The following is a 25,873-nucleotide window of genomic DNA, read 5'->3' as shown; positions in this document are numbered from 1 at the left end:
CAGATAACCCAAGTGTCAAACTTGTGTAACAAGTAAAACTATTTTCTCCGACTGGTGTATCCACAGTAGACAGATAGAACAAGAGAGAAGATAGAATCTCACTTCCCTTTAGGCTAGCTGATATAAAATGCCATTTCAGAACTCATTTAAAATCTTTGGGCATTTCCATATTTTAATAAAAAAAAGTTTAAAAGAAAGGGTGACCATCTGTCGGTTTTGGTCATCTGCTCCCCACTGTCACGGGCACGGCTCCTCCTGATAAAACATGTTGTCACTAATGCGTAAGAAAAGATTATAAGCACAATAACAATGTTGTCACAGGCGGGGGAGTGTCCAGTTTTGTGACTGAGTCTTTGTTTGGAGTGTGGGTGGCCCCGCTTGCTTCGGCCTCCCAAGAAATCTTGTGCAGTTAATGTGAAATAAGACTGAGCGATGCAGAGAAATGGCCAGACTGAATAAATATATCTACCTCCAATGACCAAATGTGGGCCTATTTATTTTCAGGCGTTGCTGTTTAAGATAAACAAAAGCTGGACCGGAGTGTTTTGACTATAACACAATGCGTGGAATTTCAAACTTCTAATTTTATGAATACTTTTCCGTTCGTTCACAGAAGTTAAAACTTTCAACAGCTGTTTTAGCATGTGAATTTCATCATATTGAGAGATGGCCGTGGCGGGTTATACAGTAAACCACCGTGGCTTACATTAAGGCCGGATTCGATAATATTTTGATGGTAGAATTTAAACAAAAGATTTAAAACATATCCTCTGACTTTCTGTATAAAGGTAAGGTTGGGGAGAGTTGTTTGTGCTTTACGTAATGCAATTTTGTACAATAAATAAATTATCATGTTCATGTTGCCAAAACATTGGTTTGATATCTTCTCTTATCAAAAACGATAAGCATGTGTTTAATAAATGATATCTTTTTCCCTTGGAAACCTTGGAAACAGTGGAAATGCTCGATATAGTTTTTGGACAAAAGACATGTGGCCATACAAAAAATAATAATACCCTGAGAAACATGTGAACTGTAGTTTTTTTCCTCCAATTTGATTCATTTCTATTATTGTTTTAGCACAAACAGTTGCCTACATGCAAAATAAAAAAACATTAGAGAAAACATCTTTAAATTATTATGCATCTATAAACATTTCACACGCATGCGTTATTCACCTCCAACACTTTTCTTTACATTAAACACAGGTTATACATCGCAAACGTTTTTACGAAAGCTCGTGAATGTGACGACAGAGGGCTCATCTTCATCAACAAATGAGCAAGAATGTGTTCATATTAACATGACTTCTTCACCATTTTGCGCGAGCAAGGGGAAGTGCACGCTCCCTATCAAGCAGAGACAGTAGCGACCACAGACGCACGGCGCGCATCCGTTCGCCTCCCCATTGACGTCACTCCGGTATCACATGAACGAGCCGGGACCAATCCACGCAGCCCTACCGAAGCGCACGGTTCCTCCGCCGAGATAGGGAGGAAAAAAAGACAGAAAAGGGAACCGAGCATCTGAAGAACAAATAGAATACGGACTTGAGCAGAATACCGTGTGGATTCTGTTTCCGTCGTTACCGGTTTATATCTGGATATATACACTGGATTAATATGCAGCGGAGACGGGCGCAATGGATACGGCAATGGCCCGAGCATATTGAATAGCTCGCTGGAAGAGAGGGGGGAGCTCGCGACGCGAAAAGGAAAGACATTATTTGGGGATATAATACGGAAACACAGGACTCCTTTGAACCTTGACATACCTCAACTACGGGCTTATTTAATGGCGTCCATTTCCACCGATCGTTGTCTTATTAACACCTCAGATATTAAACGCATCGAGGTCGAATCACGGTGGATCGCCTATATATGAAAACCACAGGGACGACCATTATCCGGCCTCGAAATCAAAAGACATCCACCCGATCCGACCCCACGCCGTCGACTTTCGCCCAGGCTTAACATGGATTTTAACGGGAGCGGTGGAGGAAACGAACTGCACAACAATCAGTTTTATCCGTCCGAAGAGAGCAAGCCGCTGCTGGGGGAAATGTCCGCGCAACAGCCGCTCGCGCCGGAGGGAAATAATAACCATAAAGCGGGGCCCTGTAGCAAGAGGACCCTGCTTCACAACAGCAGCGGCATGAGATACAAACTGCTCCAGGAAGGAGACATCCAGGTGTGCGTGGTCAAACACCCGCGGACCTTCCTCAGTAAAATCCTCACCTCCAAGTTTTTACGGAGGTGGGAGCCGCACCATCTCACCTTGACGGACGGGAGTCTGGTGTCTGCCACGGTAAGATCCGGATCTGTTCTGCGGGGGTCGTTTAAGTTCCGCTTTGAAGCGGTGAGCAAAGCGAGAAGTAACTTATCTTCTCGGATTCAATGCGAAACAGAGCTGGGAAACGCACCATTGACGTCAGTAATAAATGCAACATTTCCCGTTATGATGTTTATTGATTTGGGGGGTCGTCTGTTGAAAAATAATAGACATTTTATTGGATTATTGGTTTAATTGAAATCGTATTAGTCTATGTGGGTATTTACTGGTTATGTGTTGGGTTCTGTTATGGAAGACAATTAAACCATACGCTACTGTAATAAGGCCATCACATGAATAAGTATTGTAATGTTTTAATGATAAACGGTTGAATGATATTTGTAATGTACAAACTGTAACGTTTCAGCTGTGTTGCCAGACAGTTGGTGATGAAACGGTTGTAGATGCCTCTGGTTGTTCATCATGAAATAACCACATCATTTTCAAAGGCTTTATTTTATTGCTCTGTTCATCATTTATATAGCAACATGTACTCGGAGGCATCTTTGAAGCCATATAGTGTCACATTATAATTTGTTCCAAAGATCAGCATCCAAAAAACTGTGCTGGACTACGAATCACAGACAAAGAAAAACTGGGCCTGCCAGAGATTTTTTTCCTGAGAACAAAGATGTTCACTGGCCTCAATTTAAGGAGTTTTTTTTTGCCTCCACCGTATTTAATGTTTTGGGCCTCGTCCTTACTGCATGGAATAATGAGGGGCTATTTTTAGGCCGGCCGAGATACTAAAATAATGTGTGATTATTTTTCAGGTGCATGATCCACATTGAGAACGGATAATCTGTTCAAAAGTAGTTGTATGAATAACCTGTTATAGTGAGATGTGTCAGTGAAGTGTTCATTGCGATCCTGAACACGAGTATTTCACATGTCCTGTTTGTCTTGTAACTATTTTTCTCTCAAGATTTCAAGCCTTACGAGATATTCACAAACATTAAGACATATGTTTTAATTGTTGCTCAAGAGGCCTGCCTATGGAAAAGCAGTGTCACAGTCACAATGGGTTTTCCCACCTGGGAGGCTTCCAGAGGCCTCAAGCATCTTAATGGTTGTTATTTGGAAAAAGCAAACACGTATGAAATTGTACAGGCAGTCCATCAAGGTTATTTGTAACTGTAAGTAGGGCTGTAACAATTATTAAATAATCCTCTAATCGCAATTATTTGACGTCATCGCAATTATTTCAGATAAACGCAATTTGTCAATCCTTTGAAAACGAGGGTGATCTGCATTTTTAATCCACCGTCCTTGATCTGACATCTCTGTTAGATTCAAATGATATGTCTTCATCGTTTGAGTTATATTAGCCTTGAATTTTCATTGTTTTGTTTTGTTTCCAGACTTGCTGCCTCTACACACCAAGATCATAATATCTAGTTTAGTGCTCAAGACTCAAGTCTTCTCTTTTAAAGGGGTCATATGGCGCGAATTCGTGTTTTTGTGTCGTTGGTGTGTTATAAGTTGCCCATGCATGTATTAGACACGTAAGATTGCAAAAATGTAAGTGTCGGAACAAAAGATGCATTCTATCTAAAAGCGAAGGTTCACCCAGACCTGCCTGAAGGGCCTCGTGTAACCACACCCCCACAAATCTACGTCAGTTCGTGGTATGTTTTAACTAGACAGCCCAAATGTATAGGCAAGTAAGGTGGCCGTACCTGTCAGTAAAATTCCTTCGGAACCTGATGTTCCAAATATGGTAAGAGGCATTACATTCCAGTCACATGCTTGCAGTATTCGACCAATCACTACGCATCGGTTAACTGGCCTATCGTAGCACACCTCGCTTTTCAGACTGATGAACTTTGTCAAAAATCTGCGTTTTTAACCTTAAATCGTGCACACACCTTGCATTACATTTAAAACAAACGATAATATTCGTTTTAGCCGTGTCATATGACTCCTCTAAGGTCACTCTACAGTTAATAATATTAGTTGTTTATTACATTTTCACATTTCAAGTATATATTTTCGTCATTGAATAAATGTATTGTCATCAATAATTATATTGTCAGAGCCTAAAACAGAAAAATGTATCGCCATAATCGCAATTGTTTATTCAACAATTAATCGTCAGAGAAATTTCATATTCGTGACGGCCCTAACTGTTAGACTCGATGTGAATGGTGCTGTCAGATTTGTAAATAATTTAGAAATGAGACACTTTTACTGATGCTGAATCTCCCAGTGTAGGACATCCTGACAGACTGATCATGGACTCAAGCCCTTACTGGCATCATCAAATTTCTGATTATATTAAAGGTTTAATTTTTTATAGCTATATCATCGTTCTGATATGATCGAATTAGTGGTTAACTTCTTCCTGAAAATAATGTTGCAAAACAAATTAGATTGCTTGTTTAAAAATGGTCTGAATGTCGGATGAAGTCCAGCCCTTGAGACTAAGGAGCCCATAGGATTTGTGTGAGGTTAGCTAAAAATAGTCCAAGCCAAACACTGACCATATGTTTATGTTTGCTACTATATGTTGTCATTTTGGAAAGGTTTCAGAAGAAATTTACAGATGAGGAAGTTGGCAAACAATTATTTTTATGCTCTGGCTGTACTGCCACTCAGTATCGGTTGTTCTGTAGTCGAAAGGTCTCTAATAGATGTTTAGCTTGTGACCCTTGTTCAGTTGACCATAGCTAATGGAAGTAGTTGTCTGTGGCTAATGCTCTCTTTTGGCAAAGACTTGCCTGTTTGTGATTCTATTAAGTGTTTTACAATTGTGCTTTAGGAGGAACTGTATGATTCAGAGTACTTATGGGTATTAGTAATCTGAATTAAGATTTTGAATTGGTTGGGATTGAAAGTGAACATTTTGCTTCCCTGCTAGAAGTACAGTAGTAATCCGTAGTCACCTTGATATTGATATAAAATCATCTTGAAAGGATTTGATAAAAAATATCTAGGGCAAGATTAAAAGATTGATGTATTTTTTTTGTTTAGTGTATAGTTATTTACATCTCTTCTAAATTGAAAGTTTGGATTTCTGTCAAAGAAATTCCCAATGCATTTCCACACTTTAAGTAATCCGTACAACATCTGAGGTAAAATTAATTGTGTGGTAGTTTTTTTTTACTTTTTACATAACACATAAATTGAAATTGAAACACTTAGATCTTTTAAAGTTAATCTAAAAAAGTACTGTTTAAGTACATTTTTTACATTAAAATAGAGCATCTTAAATACATTTAAGTGTTTTTTTCCTGGGGAAAAAGTTAAAAGGTTATTAAAACTAATATACAAAAGTTATATATTATAGTTATAATTGGTAATATGTTTTCCCTACATCTGCTTCTTGTTTGTCATTATCTTTCTCCAATGTTGTTAAGAGAATCACTCTTGTTCACTTTATGAACATTGCACATGATGGGGATTCCTGTCAGACGTAAAATTAAAATTGCATTATTTTCCCCAGTCTGCAGGGTATTTTCTAGTTTTTTTCTTATGAACGTCTGTTCAGATCAAGACAAAACAGTTGGCATTTTGATTGCGCAGTTTCGAAAAGTTTACTCCGCTTTGTGGAAAGATCTGTGACTCACTATATTTCTGAGCTCTAAGAGATTAAATCATATTTGCGCGACAGTGGTCCAGTATAAATACTTCCTGTCACTCTTTCGTTTAAAAAGACATATTTATGCGAATGCCCGCAAGTGTTACTGCCGTCTATTGTTGACGTACATGTCAGGTCCTGAAAACAGAAAACAGTACATAAAGATCGCAACACGTATCTTGTGTAAACTTTACTCAATATGGTGAGAGCTGCATGTTTTGATTATCGTGAATGGTTTGAGATACTGAACACCAGGGTACATTGTGTTTGAGATGTTCTGATCCACAGAACATGATATTTACCTGGCTGTCTAACTTAAGCATGAAGGCACACATTCTGGTTTAGCCTCAATCGTACTTGAGGCAGTGCCGATGACTAAAAGCAAAACGTTGCCCAAGTCTGTTCATCATGAGTACTACAGGGTCAGATAACGCCCCCATCACACGATTCTTTGGTACTGTTGGGCTTTTGTATGCAGAACTCTCTACAATGAAGACTGGCCACATAACTGTGACTCCCTGAGATCCTCGGCCACCTTCCAAATATGCGCTGTAATTGAGATGTAGGAGCTGGCATGGTTTTTGTAGCACAGAAAAGCCATTAGGAGAGCATTTTTTTAAACAATGGCAGGCTTTCACAACTGTTTTGCATATACGTGGTGGTTTGATATTGTTGAGCGGTCGTTATTGTTGTAGTAGGGATATATGGACAAAGAGATGGCGTATGAAATGTTAAATGTGTAGTAGAATGCATATTCATTGTTTATACTGGACTGAGTGAATCACACAATGGAGCTGTGTTGATGAAAGATTCTGGAGATGTTTTGATAATAGAGAGCCCGTTGAGATGTAAAGGGCTTTGTTTGTGGACTTCCACATGATCACATCGGGAGTGGTTTGGGGGCATCTTGGAATGGGATTCTCAGCATTTTTACCTCACAATCTGACAAAAAGTCTGGGAAATAGTCGTCGAACAAGACTTTGGTAAAGTTTACTCAAACAAAAGGCCTATTTGATTATAAAGCAAGTCTGAATGAATGTTTATCATGTGCTGCATCCACCCTAACACGTTTCTGACATTTATAAAGAAATTTTAACAAATCAGATGGCACATTAAAAAAATTGTTTGAATCATTTGCATTTTTAAATAAAGTTTGCAGCACTGTTAAACTGCATTGCATTCATAGGTGGAGGTTCAGTTCAGATGCCCTCCAGGTAAACCAGGTTTGCGGTTGACTGTTATTCATGTAGCTTTATTATTAAAATGACAGCTGTATCATATGATATCACATGTGCTTATTGTGTTTGAGCTTTTTAACCCGCTAGGCTGCAGGCTGTTGAGGTTTAGAAACAGAATTGACGTAGCCACATCTGTAATTTTAGCCACTTGCCACCCGATTTCATTTTGCAGTGTAAGGTCATCAAATTTGCGGTAAAGTTGACACATGAATAGAGGACGGCAGGCTGAAATTTAACCTGTTCATCTCAAGGGATAGACTTATGAGTGAATTAGATTTAGAAAAAGCAGAACCACATTTTGAAGTCGGTGCATTGGGGCTTCAAAGCTGTTTTTTGAAAACCAGTTTTAAAATAGATTTCTCACTTCGTTTGGCTGCATCAGACTTTGCATGTCACAGTTATTTGTATTATACAGAGAATTTCTTTGAACTAGATTTTACAAGTGATGCATTTTTGGTTTAAAAAAAGTGTGCGTGCAGGCCAAGTATCTTCAAATGTGTTTGTGTTGGATTTGTTCGTCCATTATCCGTTATATTTTGACAGATATAGTGTGTTAATTAAAGCCAGATGACTTTGGATTTTTTTGTTGGTGTGTAGACTATTTGGTTCTACCTGTTTGTACAGTAACTGAGCTCTGAGTTCTTCTGTAGCTTATCCTGTTGCATTTCTTTTGTTTGCTTGACTGGTTGGAGACTTCCTTCTCCTGGCTTGTCCTGGATCTCCTCATCTGGTTTACTGTTGATAAATTGTGCCTTAAGTATTTAGCTGGAAGAAGCCGTGTTTACCTTGGAGGAGAGCATAGCATATTGTGAAAATGTTTCATACCCGTGCGGTCAGTTTTTGCACTGTCTAAACAAAATTAGCATGTGCTTGAACAGCTATGCAAAACCGTGACGTGAAATGTTTAAAGAGAGAGGCTTTGTTTTTGCTGATGTTAACAGTAACTGGGAAATGCTTTTTTTATGCATTTGCAGGTATAGCCTGACTGATTCATTGGTCCACTCTCCACAGTATATATTTATAATTCTATGTATATTATAACTTTGTATTTATTAAGATACTTTGTATCTTAGATTTAAACTGAAACTGCCTGTTTTAATAAAAATAATTTAAAAGTTATCAGTTTGCTTTATCACCGTCGCATTTATTAAAATATATTTGTAATATATCATTTTTTTACGTGTAGTTACATACTCCAAACTGGATGTATTACTAATATTAATGAATACGTAATATATATTTTTTTCAATGTATATATTTATTTATTTAGTTTAAAATAATGCTAAAACATCTTTTTTTACTTCTTCCACTTAAACGTCCAATGTGAATTTGTTTTGAGAATATATTGCAGAATTACAATATTATATAGATAACTATGTCTTCAGGGGTGTACAAAGATACATAATGCATAATGAAGCACCGTGTTGTATCTACAGTAGCCCTAAACAGACAATCTGCTCTACAGAGCGCATTGTACGTTATTTCCTTTTGCAAAGAAGCGGAAACATGTCGACATCTTAGTCCTGTGTCAGCCACCGTAGTGCTTCAAAAGGGAGGGGTGGAGTGAGCCATTGGTTGCAATTCGCAATCTCACTGCTAGATGCCGCTAATTTACAGACACTGGACCTTTATACATTTTGGTCTAATTGGCCACAATATCAGTTTGGTCAAAATAATGGTACTTTTGAAACATTAAAATCGTGTTTTAAAGCCAATTTCATAAGAATATTTTAGCTTTTGAAAAACTCATTGCTTCACGCTTACTCTTGGTTCTTCACGGTTTGATTGGCAGACCACTGTTGAGATCCCTCTCTACATCAGTTTGTCAGTTATAGAGACGCCATCTGAACAGACTGATGTTTTTCTCCACATCCTTTTCCATCTGGATCTCCTTGGTAACAAAAAAAAACATATGTCTCTATTTCATCTCTTTGTTTCCATGGCAACATAGCAATGGTGAGAGGAGAGCTATTCAACTCCTCCTTAAGGAAGAATTGCACCGTGAAAAACAGCCTCAATGAGAAGAAGGAAGAAAGAAATGGGGGACTTCTTGGAACGGAGAAGTGGAAAGAAACACAGATAGATAGAGAGAGGGGGTAAGGACAGGACAGTGAGTAACACAAAGATAAGTGCGGACACCGTCAAGCTCGGCGCAGGTTCTTCTGCTATTGTAGCTATGACAACCTTTAAAAAAAAGGTTTGCGTCTTTGCTGTATATAAACCCTGTTGGTTGACACATTTTCTTTGCCTTTATGATAGACAAGCAGACACCGGCGGTTTATCTGGGCCCGTGCTCTGTCGCTCGCCTGTAGTCAAGCACTGGTGTGATTGATGACTTTAAAAATGAGATATTGTAGAATAGATACTTATCATCCCAACCCATCATAAGGATGACTTATCATCATCATGGGTCGCATCAGGCCTCTGCAAGCTGTGCAAATTGAACCTTTACAGGAGGGGGGAGGCCAGCCGACGGAGAACAGCCTAGTTGGTCTATCACCAATGAGTGGGGGATGTAAATAAAAGACTGTTTTATTCCGTCAAACTGGGGACGAGCTGCCTGCTTGTTCGAGAAAGCGAGAGACGCAGAGAATGAGTCAAAGAAAGGAACAGCTTGTTTGCTCTACTGAGCTGGGTGGGTGACACAAATACAGGAACTGTGGTTAGGTTTGAGTCTAGAGGGAGAGCAACGCAAAAAGCTATAGCCTGTTTGCGCAAAGGCGGAGGGAGGGAGATGCTAATATCGGAAGAGCCTGTTGCCGGGCTGCAGAAAAGGGAGGGAGGCTAATAAAGGAACAGCCGCTGTGTGCTATTGTAGAGGGAAGGAGACCAGGAACAGCATGTTGACATTTGAGGTCACGTGACCACCAACACTTCAGTCTGGAGTGGAACTGAGAAACGAGCCACAGCGGGCAGCATGACAAATAATACAAATAAAGAAGCTAACGTTGTTGGGTAAGACTTATAAAGCCTTAAATTGTGTCATTCACCCCTTGTCATTTCAAACCTTTGTGATTATTTTAAAACGAACTACAGCGGTTGCCATTCACTTGCATTAGTTTTGTGTCCAAACTAGTGATGCGCGGATGGTTGTTAAATCCGCGGACACTGTGGATGATCTGCAGGTCGGGTGGGTCGAGTAATAAAAAAATGCATTCTGATTAATTGCGGGGTGGGACGCGGGTGGATGATATCAAATACAATATTAACAAAATTTCTCAAAAAATACTAATTTGTTTTAAATGCATTTTTCATCAGGCACTAATTTGCAGTAATTTAAAAGAAATGCGCGCGTGGTGGCGGTTGAGGACGGTCTATTTCTTACCTCATTTGCTGCCAGCCTTTTTAACAAAAAGTTGCCAGCCTACGCCAGCGATTTTGAACAATTTCACCCAACTTTAATGGCTCACAGTAAATTTTCTGTAAAGAATATATGGACAAACAATATGTTTTTTTTTAAATGACGAGATAACTCGTCAATGGCGGTGAAAAGAGTTATAGCAGAAATGGAGGCAAAACAGATCCGATAGAAATTTAAAAAGGGAGAATTAAAAACAAAACAAATGGTAGGAAAGAAAAGTACCGTGTGGGAGCATTTTAGCGGAGTGGTTAATAAGGATGAATCAAGTGCTGGGTATGCAACGACTGTGAGGCACTGTATGTATATGAAAGCCATAAGACTGGTACCTCTAATATGGTACATCATGTGTGTGCTACATCAAAAGATTAGATTTAAGCATTTACAGACAAAGACAGTGCTAGAAAATGTATTAAGAAATTAAAGTGACGATCGGGTCCGGGTCGGGTGCAGATATCTATATCAGAGAAAATTATACTTGCGATAAATTATACGATAATTTATTTGAAGCTGTGGATGGGGGTGACATTTTAGCTTATCCGCACATCTCTAGTCTATACAATAAAAGTCAACGGGTACCACCGTCGTTGGGTTGCCAACATTCTTCAAAATGTCTACTGCCGTGTTCTGTAGAATAAAGAAAGTCATATCGAGGGTAACTAAATAATGACACAATTTTCATTTTGGGGTGAACTATCCCTTTAAATTGCAAGTAAATGTATTTCCTGTTTAAGAAACCAATAATATATGTTCACCTGAAATCTTGTGAGGAACCTATTTAAGCAGAGATCTGAATCTGTTATCCTTTCAAGATCATGACATTCTGTGCAATCCACAAACATTATTTTCACGTTGAGGTCAAAGTTATTGACGTATGACAGATAGGTGCATTGAGGCCACCAGTCGTGAGAAAGGTCTTTAACTGCTGCGGTTTCAGAACGTTTACTGCAAATGTGAACGTGTCTCTTCCTGTTTCTGCAGCCTACCGGGTATATGGAGGCCCCTCTGTCTTACAGCACCATAGAAGACCTGCAGCTGTTGTCTTGGGACAATGCACCTAAATACTGTGTCCAGCTAAGCTTCCCTGGAGGGACAGTCCTCCTGCAGGTAAGTTCAGGCCCTTCGATGTTTCATTACGCTTGGGTTGGGACATCTACCCTCGGTCTGACTCATTTTTTTTGGTAATGTTTGTGTGCACTTGTGTGCAGGCTGCTAACAGCTATCTGCGGGACCAGTGGTTTCACTCTATACAGTGGAAGGTAAGGTCAGGAGTTTCTTGAAAACCTAGAAATCCAAAGCGCATCAAGTTAATGACACATTGCATTTTTTTTCTTCATGAGAGGTTTGTATTTTACAGGACTCAAAAAGGACAAATGATTGTCATTGCATTAGTTAAAGGGATAGTTCACCCCCCCAAAATTGATTGAATCAGTTACTTATCATGTCATTCCAAACCTGTCTGTATAACCCAAAATAAGATATTTTAGGAAATGTTTTGCGTCCATACAATGGAAGTCATTGATGGCCAACGTTGTTTCGTTCTTTAAAATATCTTATTTTGTGTACGACTGAAGAAAGTAAATGATGACATCGTTTTAAATTTTTGGGTGAACTATCCCTTTAAAGCAACAGTTCACCTAAAAACAAACATTTTGTCATCATTTAGATCATTTAGTGGGTGTCATGTAATTGCAAGCTCATGGCTGACTATTCTTATGTTAAACTCAGAGGAGATGTGCAGAATTCACTTTTATTATCACTTTTATGATAACATTTAGCAGAATTTCTCCTTCGCGCAGTCAAAAAATGTCATACAGGGTTGGAATGACGTTAGGGTGAGGAAATTATGAGAAATGTAGTTTTTGTCTCTTAAACAAAATATGACATGATCCAAGTTATTTTATTCTGAATTATCATTACGTTTATTATTAAAAAGTCTGTTTCCTGATGTTGAAAAGTGCATAACAACCCCGGCTGCATCTTTAGAATCAGTGCCACTAGATTTCCCATTAAATGCTATGACATTCATACCTTTTCAAGTGAAACTGAAATGTCCACATACTTCTGTACACATTATGTAAACAAATCAACCTGAAATCCCCGACCAACAACCCCGACTCGTTTCTGTGTTCATTTACATGCCGTCTACCATAATGTACACAACAGCTGTTACTCCATAGATTTGGTGCATTATAGCATTTCATAACTGTGGGTCACATTGGTTAAAAAGCCAAGCGTGTAATCTGGGTTTCCATCTGCCGTTGACTCATTTGTAGAAAAAGATCTACAAGTACCGCAAAGTGTTGAACAACCCAAGCCGCTGGGACGTGGTGCTGAAGGAGATCAGAGCTCTGGTGGACATGGCCCTGACCTCACCTCTGCAGGATGACTCCATCCATCAGGCACCACTGCACATCATCTCCACCCTGCTCGCTGAGGTACGTCACACGCATTCACGCTTACCTCACTGTTGAAATGAAGAGAAACCGGAGGAATTAGCTATTTATTTACTTAGCATCATTATTGTTATCCGCTTATTAAGCAAAGCTAATTATTGATACTTGTTATGGCAATTATATTGTTATCAAATTGGTCTCCACCTGAATCTCTGTGTAACCTGTCCTGCTGCCTTTGTGCTGTCGATATAAATGATGCTTGAAATTAAGCAAAGAGGCAGATTGTGAGAAGAGGTGTGAGGTTTCTTTTCTGAATCAATGTGGTGTTTGCTTGATGGATGTAAAAAGTAGTGGAAAAATGGTATAAATGGAACAGAATACCATAGACCCATTCGAAAACATAGAGAAGGAACCACATAGCAAATTTCTAGAATGTTGGCCTAGAAATAGTTGTTGGATATAAATTAAGTTCTTACTTTCAATCCCACAAATTCTATGTATACTAAGTATTTCAGCTCTTTAAAAGTTCTGAGAACAGAAAACTCGAAGGCCTTTGGTCAAGAAGTTTTATCTTTGAGTTACCCAAGCTATTCCATGGAAAGCTTTAACAAAAGCGTGTGTTGCTACTAGTTGTTAAATCAGTCTGTTGTCAAACCAGTGGCCAATACATTTTCAGCATTGCGTTTGTGTCATTTCCTTTCCAGAATAGTAACCTCAGCGCTCAGGACCATGAGAACATCATTGTGGTGAGTGCGTTTGCTTTTTTTATGCATGTTTTTTTCACACAAGTGTCATGAAACCCTTACCGCTAACAAAGGCAGGGTTACATAATGTGTCTTGGGGCTCATTGAAAGTTGCTTTGGAATAAAATTGATGTGAAAATGTAGCACCACAGAACTGGAATTTGTATGCACAGCTGTGGTGGAACTGCTTTTGATGGTTATGTATTCTCTAAAAATGTGCATGAAAGGCAACAAGACTCATCATGTCTGTTTGGAAGGTGACTAATGGTGTGAATCTGTCTGTAGGCCATCGCACCCCTTCTGGAGAATAACCATCCTCCTCCTGACCTATGTGAATTCTTCTGCAAGGTAAACGTGGTTGTGGTTCTGGGAAGAAGAAATGGATTTATTCAGTTTGGAAAAGATGAAACAATATTTAAGGATGAAGCATGAAAACAACTTTCATCCTTTACAAGCCTTAATGTTGTTCCACCATCCCTTGAGCTATCACTGTAATTCACAGGTTTAAAAATTAAATATATTTTACCACATTGTGTTTTACTAAACATAGAAAAGTTTGATTGATTGTTTCCATGATACAAAATGGCTCATAATGTGACGTAAGAGCTTAGTCATATAACCCAATGTTTTTTTTCTGTGGTATAATAATTAGGTATCATCACTATATTATCATTCTGCGGTTTAAAGTTGGCATGAAACTTGAGTTGCAATGTTTTCTACGGAATCGTGACGTACATCTTGAATGTAACTGCCTTTGGAATGAGAAAAATGTTGGGCGGGGCTACAGGAATGGGTTGGAGTGTTTAAAACCTCGCTATTGGACAGCCAATAGGCAATAATAGATGTTGTTGTTTTTAATTAAAGATTATGAGGACACGTGAATTTAAAAAAAGGACCTGGACGGATAAATGACTTATACTCTGGAACATTCCATAAAACAAAATGTTTTACTCCCGGGTGTCTTTAAAGGGGTTAGCTTATATGGTTTTGATGATTAAAATATGCATTGATCAATATCTTTATGTTGTGTTCCTGTATGCAGCACTGTAGGGAGCGCCCCCGCTCGATGGTGGTGATTGAAGTGTTCACACCTGTGGTTCAGAGAATCCTCAAACACAACATGGTGAGTGTACACGCTACACCGGACACGACCTCTTCGCTTCACGTTGCTGCTTTCTAGTTCACCAACACTTGTTTGACCTTTTGGTTTTAGGACTTCGGGAAATGCCCCAGACTCCGTCTCTTTACTCAGGAGTATATTTTGGCTCTGAATGAACTGAACGCCGGCATGGAAGTAGTAAAAAAGTTCATACACAGGTGAGGCGCGTTAAAGCCTTTCTCTTCTAGGTTAATGTGGGTTGATTTGACTTTTTCTTCTATTTGTTGGTCAAAATTTCTGCATGGTGTGCTGAATAACCATACCAACATTGGTGTTTGTTGAGGAGAAATTAAAGGGACAGTTCTAGTTGAAAATTCTGTCATGAATTACTTGCTCTCTAGTTGTTCAAAAGCTGTATGAACATTTTGTTTGGTCAAATACCGAAAAAGATATTTGAAAATGCTTGGAACCAAACAGTTCTTGGACCCCATTGACTACCATAGTAGGAAAAATAACAATGGTAGTCAAAAGTGCCCCAGAACTTCCTGTTTCCTGTCCTACATTCTTCCAAATTTATTTCTGTGTTCATCAGAACAAAAACATTTATCCAGATTTTGAACAACTTGAAGGTGAGTAAATTATGACAGAATATACAGAACTTTTATTTTTGGGTGAACTATATCTTTAAAAAACTTATTTAAAAGTTATATGAAAACATATATTGTTGCATAGGGATGGAAAATATATTTTTTTAATATCTTTTTTATTATTTTATTTATATGAATCATTACTAACTTAATGTTTGTCTGATCGTATTGTTTGTGTTATAAATATTTCACCTATAAAAGTATTTGTTTTTAAAAAGTGTTCAGGCTGAGTTGTGTTTTTTTATTTCTGAAAAGTAGCAGTTTTGGAGTTACCGGGTTTTTTCCCCGACAGCGTCAAATCAAAAGAAAACCATAAAATGTTTGCTGCCTCATGCATCAAGGAAAATATAAAGTATGCATGTTGCTATTTAACTGTGCATGTGTGGTGTGTTTGCAAATGTGCACACATCAGCATTTTCACTTTGAGTACAGATGTTAAAATTGCACATCACTTGAAGGTTGTCGTGTCGTGTCTGGTTAATACACGTTGAAAAGTTATCTAACCTTGGCTGAACCTAACTTGCGTACAAAAAGCAGGCCTTCATACTATATGCACTGTAATATCCATTTTATCTGTCAGACTGTCATTTTAATGGTTTGTTTAGGACCGGCCCTGAAGTTACTTCCTGTTACAGCTTTGTTTTCCTTTAGCTGTCATTATGCGCATGTTTGGACAACAGAACCTGATTTTATTTCTGATGTGTTATGATTTCAGCATGCATGGTCCCACCGGACAATGCCCTCATCCTCGGGTGCTCCCCAATCTTGTGGCAGTGTGCCTGGCTGCCATCTATTCTTGCTATGAAGAGTTCATAAACAGGTACGTCTGATTTACCGATGTCCCCGTCCCGTTTAGTTCACCCTTGAGACTCCAGCACAAAACATTTCTCTGAATCTATTTTTCCCACGGCGCCATAGCCCATCCGCTAGCTCCTTAATAATCTTAAAATACACTCTGTTCTTTATTTCCAACTGCATTTGTTTTGTAACAAACAACGGTAACGTGGCCTCAGTGACATTTTTGGTCTCGCGTGTCCTGTTTGTGTCATCTCTCGAGCTTCTAGGCCGCGGCGATCCTACCTGAGAGAAATGAGGAACTTTTTTTTCAAAAGTTTCCATGATCCTCTCTGACCCGGGAGAGTCAACTCACTCCCCAGACTTTCGTTTGCTCTGTTGCATCGCTGTTTTTGTTTCAATGTGTTCCCTCGTTCACTCTCCCATGGCTGTTTGAATAATTTTCATAACTACAGCTTCTTTTTGAGCAAATATGGTCTTTACCACTTTCAATCAGACAATAAAGTTAAATTAATGTTTCGCGTTAGTATATCTTTAGAATAGACCTGACGCACATATCTGGCCCAAAGTTTACTTCCGTTCTGTGTTTGGTTATAATATATATATATTATATATTTTCTATTTAATTTATGTAAAAAAAATTGTTGTATATTAATTGTATTACCTTTTCAAAGGTCTATTAGACGTTTAGTTTGGATCGCATAACTTTTGTTCAGGTAGTCGCTACTGATACTGTCTATAACTTAACTATATGGTTTTCCCTTAACTATTGAAATAACCAATTTCACAAAACAATATCTTAATTTCACGAAAAAGTAAAAAATGTTTTTTGCCTGTTTAACATTAGTGGCAACCCTAAGCAAAAAGAAAACATATTTTACCATATATTAAAATTGTAATATAAATTTAAATATGTATGTATTAATAGTTGTTAATAAATTACAATATATTGAATAATTTGTAAGGATTTTTTTTTTTTTTTATTTAATATAGGAACTTGGTTCCAATGTAATTGAAATGTATTATTTAATATATTGCATTATTTTCCATATATCTTCGCTGTCCTCTGAAATCCTTGTATGTCCGAATTTACTGTTTTTTAGGGAATAGAAAACACTGTGCTTTTTAAAATATTACACACCGTGGTGTCAAAGTTGACAAGCAATTTTTAATAATTTTTATTGACTTGATATTTGCAAAACCTAATGACAAACAGTGGCCAAAGAGTGACTAAAAATAATGATTCATTGCAACAAAAAAAATCACAAACTATGTAGACGCAATGTTTCAGAAAGACAGCAGCGATTTGTTTGTTTTATAAGGGAAATATTGTCCAAAGGTTAAAAACATTACTGTTTGTCAGAAGTGACAAACTTTCTATTGTTGCCAAAATATGCCAATTGCTCCAAACGTCTGTGACACAATAACTGTAAGTGTGCCACAAAAATAAACTGTTTTTTCTGTGAGACTGCAAATATGTTTGATTATGCAAATATCTTTCTCTCTCTCTCTCTCTCTCTCAGTCGAGACAATTCTCCCAGTTTGAAGGAGATCCGGAACGGCTGCCAACAGCAGAGTGAGAGGAAACCTCCTATGCCCCTGCGCTTGCTGCGGCCCGAGCCTCCCACGCCACCCCCGACCACCGCTCTCTCTCCTCCTCCCGCCCTGCCGCTTTCACCTCCGCCTTCTATCGTCAACTCCAGCGAGATCCTTGTGGAGCTGGAGCGTAACAACAACAACACAAACACGTTGAAAAAAGCCCCGGTGGAGGGCGATAACGAACCCAACCTGATCGACTGTCTGCTGGTCAGCCCGGCGCTCAACGCCCTGTCCATTCAGCTGCCTGCACACGCCGACAGAGTGCTGGGCTGTTTTGCTCTTATTCTCAAGATGCTGTAAGTGGGTTTTGTTTGTTATGTTTGTCTTTTAGATGTCCCCGTTGAATTTGAAGGACTTCAGTGGTTGATACCTGTAGATTTTCACGACTCTTGGTAACAAAGCTGGTACCAAAGCAAAAACGTATATGCCATTAATGGAACAGTTCGGCCAAAAATGAAAATTCTGTCCTCATTTCCTCGACCTAAACTTATTCTAAATCTGTTTACATTTCTTTGTTTTCTTGAACGCATAGAAATATATTTGGAAGAATTTTAGCAAATGACAGTTCTGGGACATCATTGACTACCATACCAGAGAACAATATCGTATTTTTGTTTTGTTGAACACAAAAGAAGATATTTTGAAGAACGTATGAAAGCAAAGAGTTTTGGGGCACTTTTGACAACCATTGTCATTTTTCCGCTTTGGTAGTCAATGATGTCCAAAAATTCTCGGTTGCTAACATTCTTCCAAACTTCTTTCTCTGTGTTCATCAGAACAAAGAAATATATACGGATTTGAAACAACTCTGGGCACAACTTTTTTAAATGCAACATTATTAACTAATTCGTTTCTAATGTCTTTTGTTGTGTCGCCCCGGTCGCGTGCGGTGTAGACAGTTTGAGACGGGACTATTTGTTCGACCGACCAATGTCATGTTATTGAAGCCAATTTAAAACATTGTTTTCTTTTTCGTAACTGAATATTATGTACATTGTTAGAACAGATTTGTGAAATCTGCCCCAATCCTGGAGATAAGTGCTGCTATCACAGAACAAAAGTAAACATGGTTAAATGTTTATTTATGTTTTGGCAAAATAGAAAGCTTCCGACAGGCCCAATATAAGTATATGAAAAAAAAAGATGCAGCAATATGGTAACTTCCAAGAGATTTAAATCAGCCTGTGTATTTATATCAGACACTTTGTCACATCATTAAATGCTGTGTTGATAACCATTTAGTTGGCTATTATTTATCCTATTCTCACTCCTATCAGATTCTCTAATTTCTCCTCTGGGCCGTTCTCTCCACAGATCAGACTACGATGACTGGAGACCAGCACTGGCCAGCCTTCTACAACCCATCCCCTTCCCAAAAGAGTAAGAGCATCTTCCTCCGAGGCTGATTTCCTAATTTGATTTAATTCTAGTTTCGATTCACTTTGCATTCACATTCAGTTTAATTCAAGATTCCACAGATTTTGGAATCCGATTTATTTTGATTTAAATCCGCATTGATTCATATATGAATGATGGAGTTACAATATCAACAGGCTGTCGATAGTAGTTGTTTTGTTTTTCTAATGTGATTGCTTTCATTACAATCTATTGCTTTGCATCATCCTGATTTAGTAGAATGTTGACGGTTTGTACCATCTGCATCACTGTACCATTGTGACTGTAGCTTTAGACCTAACTCATCTCTTTCTCGTTCTTCATCATTCCCTTGTGTAATGCACAGAAAGCCTGATATCATGGGCTCTGTGTACGAGGAGTTGTCTCCCGAGGGGTGTTGTGCGGGGGAGATTCTGACGTGGCCGAGCCGCGGCAGGGCTCTGCAGTGGGATTGTGGGTATTGGGAGTGTTGTCTCGGGTCCTCTGTGGTTCCTGTAATTGGCCCTGCAGGACGGGCCGCATCATTACAGGTCTCCTGCAGAGCCCTGCGGTGGCCACAGGCAGGGGGCTCACCTGCGCTCGTACACCACACGGAGCTTCCAGCCTTCATTAGAAAATGTTAATAACAACCAGACGCATCCCAGAGCTCGTGTGACACACATGCAAAACACTTTATGAAGTCCTCACAGACATGCACACGACACTTTTGATTTGAAATTGTACCATCATGCGTGTCGAGGCAAGCACGTCTACATACAGACTAATAAAGCAACACGCGTAATTATGTAAAAATGATGCCACTTTATTTTGTATGTGTCTGATTCAATGTTTTTCTCTCTGTCTCCTCTCTAGGGCCCTCGCGCATGCCAAATTTACAAAGTAAGAGCTACTGTATACAGAACAAGAGATTAGAACGATCTTTAAATAAAACTTCAAGAGAAGCAATTAAAGGATCGTTCACGGTTCCCAAATATTTCTGGGCATTTTTTGATACGTAATGAATGAGGATTAATTTTAAAACTAAATAAATAAATATTCAAAAAATACAGTACCATTATAAAGTTTGGAAATACATGACTGAAATGTTTGTAATGAAATTAACAATCGTTTAAATCTCAAGGTGTGTGCTTAAATGTCTCAAATTATTTTTGTTGACATAAATAAACATCAATTTCTTTCATTAGAAAACAAAAATGTAACTATTTTTGAAATGGATGACTTGGACCAAATAATGAAGAACAAGTAGTCAACAAGAAATCTGAATAGATTGAAGTTCTTTAAAATTTGTTGAAAAGGTTCCCAAAAATACCAAGAAAACAATTTTGCAAATTTTAGTCAAAGGATGGATACTTTTAGATGCATAAATATAACAGTTTTATTTTATTTTAGATGCTTTTTGTCGCAAAATAATTCCCTGTAGTAGTGTTCACTCCCTAGTTTTGTTAAGTTTCCAAACTTTGACTGGTACTGTTGTTCTGACACATTATGTGCTTATATTCATGCATAAGTCATGTAAAACAGCCTACAATTCCTTTATACACATTATAGGGTGGTCTTAATTAAATTTACGGTATTTATTTCAAACTTTTATTTTATGTTTTTGTGGTGCTTTTGCATTTAATGCCTCAGTCGGCATTTATGATAAATCCATGGACAAAGATGACAAGTACAATTCTTCAAAACAACTTAGTCACATTTTAATTTTTTGTGAACTGTACCTTTAAATAAGGTATAATATAAAGCATCAGTCTTGCCATACTGCAGTCAAATGATAAACAAACAAATGAAGTTATGCGAGTTGTATCCTTTGTGTTAGTTTAGGGTCACATGTCGTGTCATTTAACAAAAACCTGTTTTTGTTTTCACAGAGAGTTGAAATACGTCATTCAGAGGTTCGCCGAGGACCCCAGACAAGAGGTGAGACAAGGAAACTGTAGTTTACAGAGAGGGTGTTGTTTGATTTACATTTCACATGGAATGCTTGCTTAATATTGTGACCGTAGACTTGGTAAACAAGGGTTTGTTGAGCTTTTGTGACTGTGTATGCATGTGTGTGTCGCTCGCAGGTCCACTCCTGTTTGCTCAGTGTACGCTCTGGAAAGGACGGGTGGTTCCAGCTGTACAGTCCAGGGGGCGTGGCTTGCGATGATGACGGAGAGTTGTTTGCCAGCATGGTATGACAGCGTTCCTATGAAATAATATCTTGGCTTGATTTTAGTTCACTGTATTTAATTTTATGGCCCGATGTCTTTCATCTCCACAGGTCCACATCCTGATGGGCTCCTGCTACAAGACGAAGAAGTTTCTCTTGTCGCTGGCTGAAAACAAGCTGGGACCCTGCATGCTCTTGGCCCTGCGAGGGAACCAGACCATGGTGGAGGTGCATATGACTAACCGTGGCTTTGTTTTGAAATGCAGCGAGTTACCTACTTCCATGTAGGATGTCAATATATGGCAATTATATGGCGTGTTGTGTTTTTGCGAAGATCTTGTGTCTTATGCTGGAGTATAACATCATCGAGAACAAGGACACACAGCTACAGATCATCTCCACCCTGGAGAGCACCCAAGTCGGCCTGCGTATGTACGAGCAGCTGTGCGACAGGCAGAGGGAGCTTAAAGAACTGGTGAGCGCACAAAGCGATTTCACACATCAACACGGATGTTTTCATTTCTGTGCACAGACCTCAATAATGGCCGGTCATTGCACAGTCATCACTGTTTTGTTATTGGGCAAGAGAAGCTTGGTTTAGCGCAGTGCTCTGGTTTTCACACAAAGACAGAACTGACCCATTTACAGACTTCCTATGTATTGGGCATTAAATGTACCCACTAATGCCACCTAGTGTGTGAAATAAAAACTCCAGAACGACTAAGAAATTATATTGTTTTTCTCTAGCAAAGAAAAGGAGGACCTACTCGACTCACTCTGCCATCTAAGTCTACAGTAAGTGTGTGTTTCTAAATGCATTCTCTCTTATATACAGCTGCGGAAATAATTAAGAGACCATTTCAAAATTATTTCAATTTTTTCTGAATTGATAGGTATGTGTTCAGGTAAACGGTTTTAATTATTCTGATTATTAATATACAAATAATAATTCTCCTCATTTTTTTATGATAAATTTGCGTTTATTAGCAGAAAATGAAAACTGGAGAAACGGGTCAAAAAATTTAAGCTCAAGTACTGCAAATAGTTCACATTCATTCTTTCTAGCAATACAACAGTCATATTTGTAAATGTATTTAGGAAAATTTCAAATAGTATTTTTTATGTGGTATTCAACAGACACTGGACTGTAATGACCACAATACATGTTGATTTAATGAAAATTTGGAATGGTCTCTTCATTTTTCGGCGACTATATGATTAAAGCCTCTTTAGCATGTATTTTGCCTGTTTTCTTCAGGATGCAGACTTGGCTCGTCTCCTGAGCTCCGGTTCCTTTGGGAACCTGGAGAACCTTAGCCTGGCGTTCACCAACGTCACGAGTGCCTGCGCTGAACAGCTCATCAAGCTGCCGTCCCTCAAACAGCTCAACCTGTGGTCCACTCAGGTCTTGTCTTATTATCTCTTTAGGTTAGATACATTTAAACTCTTTTATTTTTTATTAACTTCATTGCATTTTTTCTCTTTCAGTTTGGGGATGTCGGGCTTCGCTTACTGTCCGAGCATCTGGCCTGTCTGCAGGTTCTGAACTTATGTGAGACTCCGGTCACGGATGCTGGCCTGCTCTCTCTCAGCTGTAAGACTTGCTCACATTTGATCTCCAGTCACCATATTTACCATCTACTAACAAATGTGAAATAAACTAAAAAAAAACTCCTACTGTTTAAATGTGTTGTCATTGGGGTTGTTTTCTAGCTTCTTGGTCTATAATATACGAATATGTTTGTTCATTATGCTTGCAAGTATCCAGTGCAAGTGACACATTTACAGGATGCTTTAGGTTACATATAGTATAAAATGTGTTTTTTGTTCTTGCAGCTATGAAAAGTCTGTGCAGTCTGAATATGAACAGTACTAAACTCACTGCGGACACGTATGAGGACCTGAAGGTAAAAGAGATGACTGTGTGTATGAATTGAGGGATAGTTCACACAAAAATGCACATTCTGTCATCATATACATGGAGCACCATTGACTACCATAGTAGGAAAATCATCTGGTAGTCAATAGTCCCCCAGAACTCTTAACCACATTTTATAAAATATCTTCTTTTGTGTTATACATAACAAAAAAATACAACTTGTGTATAAGCACATGATGAAAAAAATGTTTATTTTGGAGTGAACTATTCCTTTAAATATAAAGAGGACGTGTGTAATGTTTAGAATCTCTTAAATGGGTCTCAGTCAATTGCACTGTCAACCGTAGGCCGTAGAGCAGTTTTTACAGGAACAACATGTTGCTCCAGCTTGTGTAAATTACATTAAGCATCCTGGTATCTAAATGTCTGTTTCGCCCAACCCGCAGGCCAAACTACCCAACCTAAAGGAAGTAGATGTTCGCTACACCGAGGCATGGTAAACACCTTCAGCATCATCAAGACTGGAGGAGATGTGTAAACACAGGAAATCGCTGACACATCATCGGAACACAACATCATAATCACCAACACGGAAAACAATATTTATAGGAACATCATTCGAACACGAGGATCTTCTGATATTATCATAGGACTGACTAGTATCTCACAAACACAAGGACGCTCTTTACAGCGCCATCAAAGTGCAAAAATTTGTCTCGTGATATCATCAGACAGCACAGGAACCTTTCTTATGACATTGTAAAGGGGACTTTGGTTGTCTTGCCTTTATAATCACCCCTCAGAGGAACCGTGTCTTTTGTCCTTGAGCGTGTACGTCAGCTTAAACTATGGATTTAAATCCTAGTCCTTTTTCCCACAAGTTGATTTGTCCCGGTCTCCTTGAACCACCTGGATTCATGTCCCCTGTGGTACCAGCATCTGATGAAGGCCTGAATATTCAGAGCCACATTCCAGGACAGTTTTGATATCACCTCCTGCGTGGAAAGCCAACATTTCCACAAAACGTTTCGTTTTGATTTCGCGTGCTTTGTCGGTCATTTCACATCCTGAAATCTCGTATCGCGTGCACTGTAATGATGTCCACTTCTTCACACATTCATCTCTCTCCGTCGCTCTGAAAAAAAGTCTTTTTTTATCAACTTGAATAAGCATATTTTTCCATACACCGCTTTCACATGTGCGTTTGTAAAGAAAAAACGATGTATCCCCATTTTTAAAGTAGACACTTAAGGTGCTTTGCTCTTCATCGTGACGTTGTACAGTGTCATTTTAATTTTACACCCATATTTAAGAGCACGTCGTCCAGGAAGTAGTCTGGGACTACTCTGTATTTATGATTCCCATTTATTTGGTCCTTTTTTTCCTTAAATTCTTTTGTCAAGCATACTGAACCAAGATGGTGCCTAAAAACATTTCCTGTATAGACCTATTAACTCTGAGGAAAGCTGTACATAGATGATGACTTTTAAACTGATTATTAGGCTTTATTATTCTCCGTAAACTTGCTGTGGTCGCCTCTAGTGGTCAGTAGAAGTCCACCACGAGTGTCCTGCCATAACGGTTAGCAAAATATTCATCATATTTATATAAAAACGAAATATCGAGCCAGATTTGTGCTACGTCCATTATGACTTTGTTTTCTTGCTTTCGTGATTGTCTCTTTAAACGTGTAGTTCATCACCACTGTATGTTGACTAGTAGAGAGATGTGTTTTGAAGGAGACAGATCAAATTATTTGTCGAACGAAATATCTCATATAAAAAAGCAGTCGAGCGGTCAGTTTAAGTAACAGTCATAACTTAAATCGGATGTTTTTTTTAGAAACTCTTTTTCTGATCCGTGTTTACAAAGGAGTGTCTGTTTTTACTCCCACTTAAAGACTATAGATAGATGGACTGTGCTACGAGTTGCGGCACCGTCTGTGTGGCCAGTCTTGAACGTAGTGGTTTTTGATAGGCGTGTGCTTTCACATACACACCGATGTAGACGCCGTTTGGGGGATTACAGTACCGGGTGCCATAACCGGCATCGACTTGTGTTCTGCCATGTTGCGTAGTTGCATACTGTATAATGTACATATGAGTGTATATAATTTCCCCTCTCTTGACAAATGTGTGTTTCTCCTCACGTTTGGGAGACTATTGTTGCCTTCATTTCTGCGATGAGTGCATATGGTCACCTGTCTTTCTTCACCCTCCTCCCACTGACCAAATGCACTGACATTGTGTTTGACGAAAATTGCTTTTAATTATATTTTTGACTATTTGTTTCATCCATTTTGGTTGCTTGTCCTTTGTCTGTTTAATCCCTGCATGTTGCATTTTTGTAATGTTATGACGATTTAAATATCAAGGGTAAAATCACTAGTTTTAAGACCAGACCTTTACATGCCCCGCGGCTACTTAGCATTTTATCAACGTGTTTCCAAAATTGAGAGATGGACAGACTTAGTATGTCTGTGCGCATGGAACGGTGAACCCATGGGTTATTCACTTCACAAAGGTGACGTGGGAGTGTACTAACAGCATTGTTTGTGGGCGGAAGGAACTTGGGGGCTGGGTTCCTCCCTTCCATACCTTAAAATGAAAAGGCCATTTCTCTTGTTCAGAAATCAGAGTGGCTTGTCTAACAAGTGTGAAT

At 38.7% G+C, this 25,873-nt stretch overlaps 1 protein-coding gene across 1 annotated transcript; it reads left to right on the top strand.

The window, feature by feature from the left end:
• The first annotated feature begins 1,428 nt into the window (after positions 1–1,428).
• On the top strand, positions 1,429–25,509 carry cmip (c-Maf inducing protein). The gene is made up of 21 exons (XM_056766941.1): positions 1,429–2,307; positions 11,489–11,614; positions 11,716–11,766; positions 12,784–12,945; positions 13,608–13,649; positions 13,932–13,994; positions 14,689–14,769; positions 14,860–14,963; positions 16,108–16,212; positions 17,711–18,082; positions 19,101–19,166; positions 20,034–20,060; positions 21,050–21,098; positions 21,248–21,355; positions 21,445–21,561; positions 21,668–21,808; positions 22,081–22,128; positions 22,592–22,738; positions 22,822–22,927; positions 23,170–23,240; positions 23,659–25,509. The coding sequence occupies exons 1-21, from the start codon at positions 1,975–1,977 to the stop codon at positions 23,710–23,712; spliced, it is 2,373 nt and encodes a 790-aa protein (XP_056622919.1). The 5' UTR covers positions 1,429–1,974; the 3' UTR covers positions 23,713–25,509.
• The last annotated feature ends 364 nt before the right edge of the window (positions 25,510–25,873 follow it).

The sequence above is a fragment of the Triplophysa dalaica genome, chromosome 14 (genome assembly GCF_015846415.1).
Source record: "Triplophysa dalaica isolate WHDGS20190420 chromosome 14, ASM1584641v1, whole genome shotgun sequence".
Taxonomy (NCBI): Eukaryota; Metazoa; Chordata; class Actinopteri; order Cypriniformes; family Nemacheilidae; genus Triplophysa; species Triplophysa dalaica.
This window is presented reverse-complemented; position numbering and strand designations above follow the sequence as displayed.

What these genes read in the sequence shown, in the direction of transcription:
- cmip (XM_056766941.1), top strand. Translation starts at nt 1,975, where the DNA reads ATGGATTTTAACGGGAGCGGTGGAGGAAACGAACTGCACAACAATCAG. An exon ending in GAGAGTTGTTTGCCAGCATG is followed by an intron (nt 21,356 to 21,444) that starts GTATGACAGCGT and finishes TCATCTCCACAG; the next exon opens with GTCCACATCCTGATGGGCTC. An exon ending in GGAACCAGACCATGGTGGAG is followed by an intron (nt 21,562 to 21,667) that starts GTGCATATGACT and finishes GTTTTTGCGAAG; the next exon opens with ATCTTGTGTCTTATGCTGGA.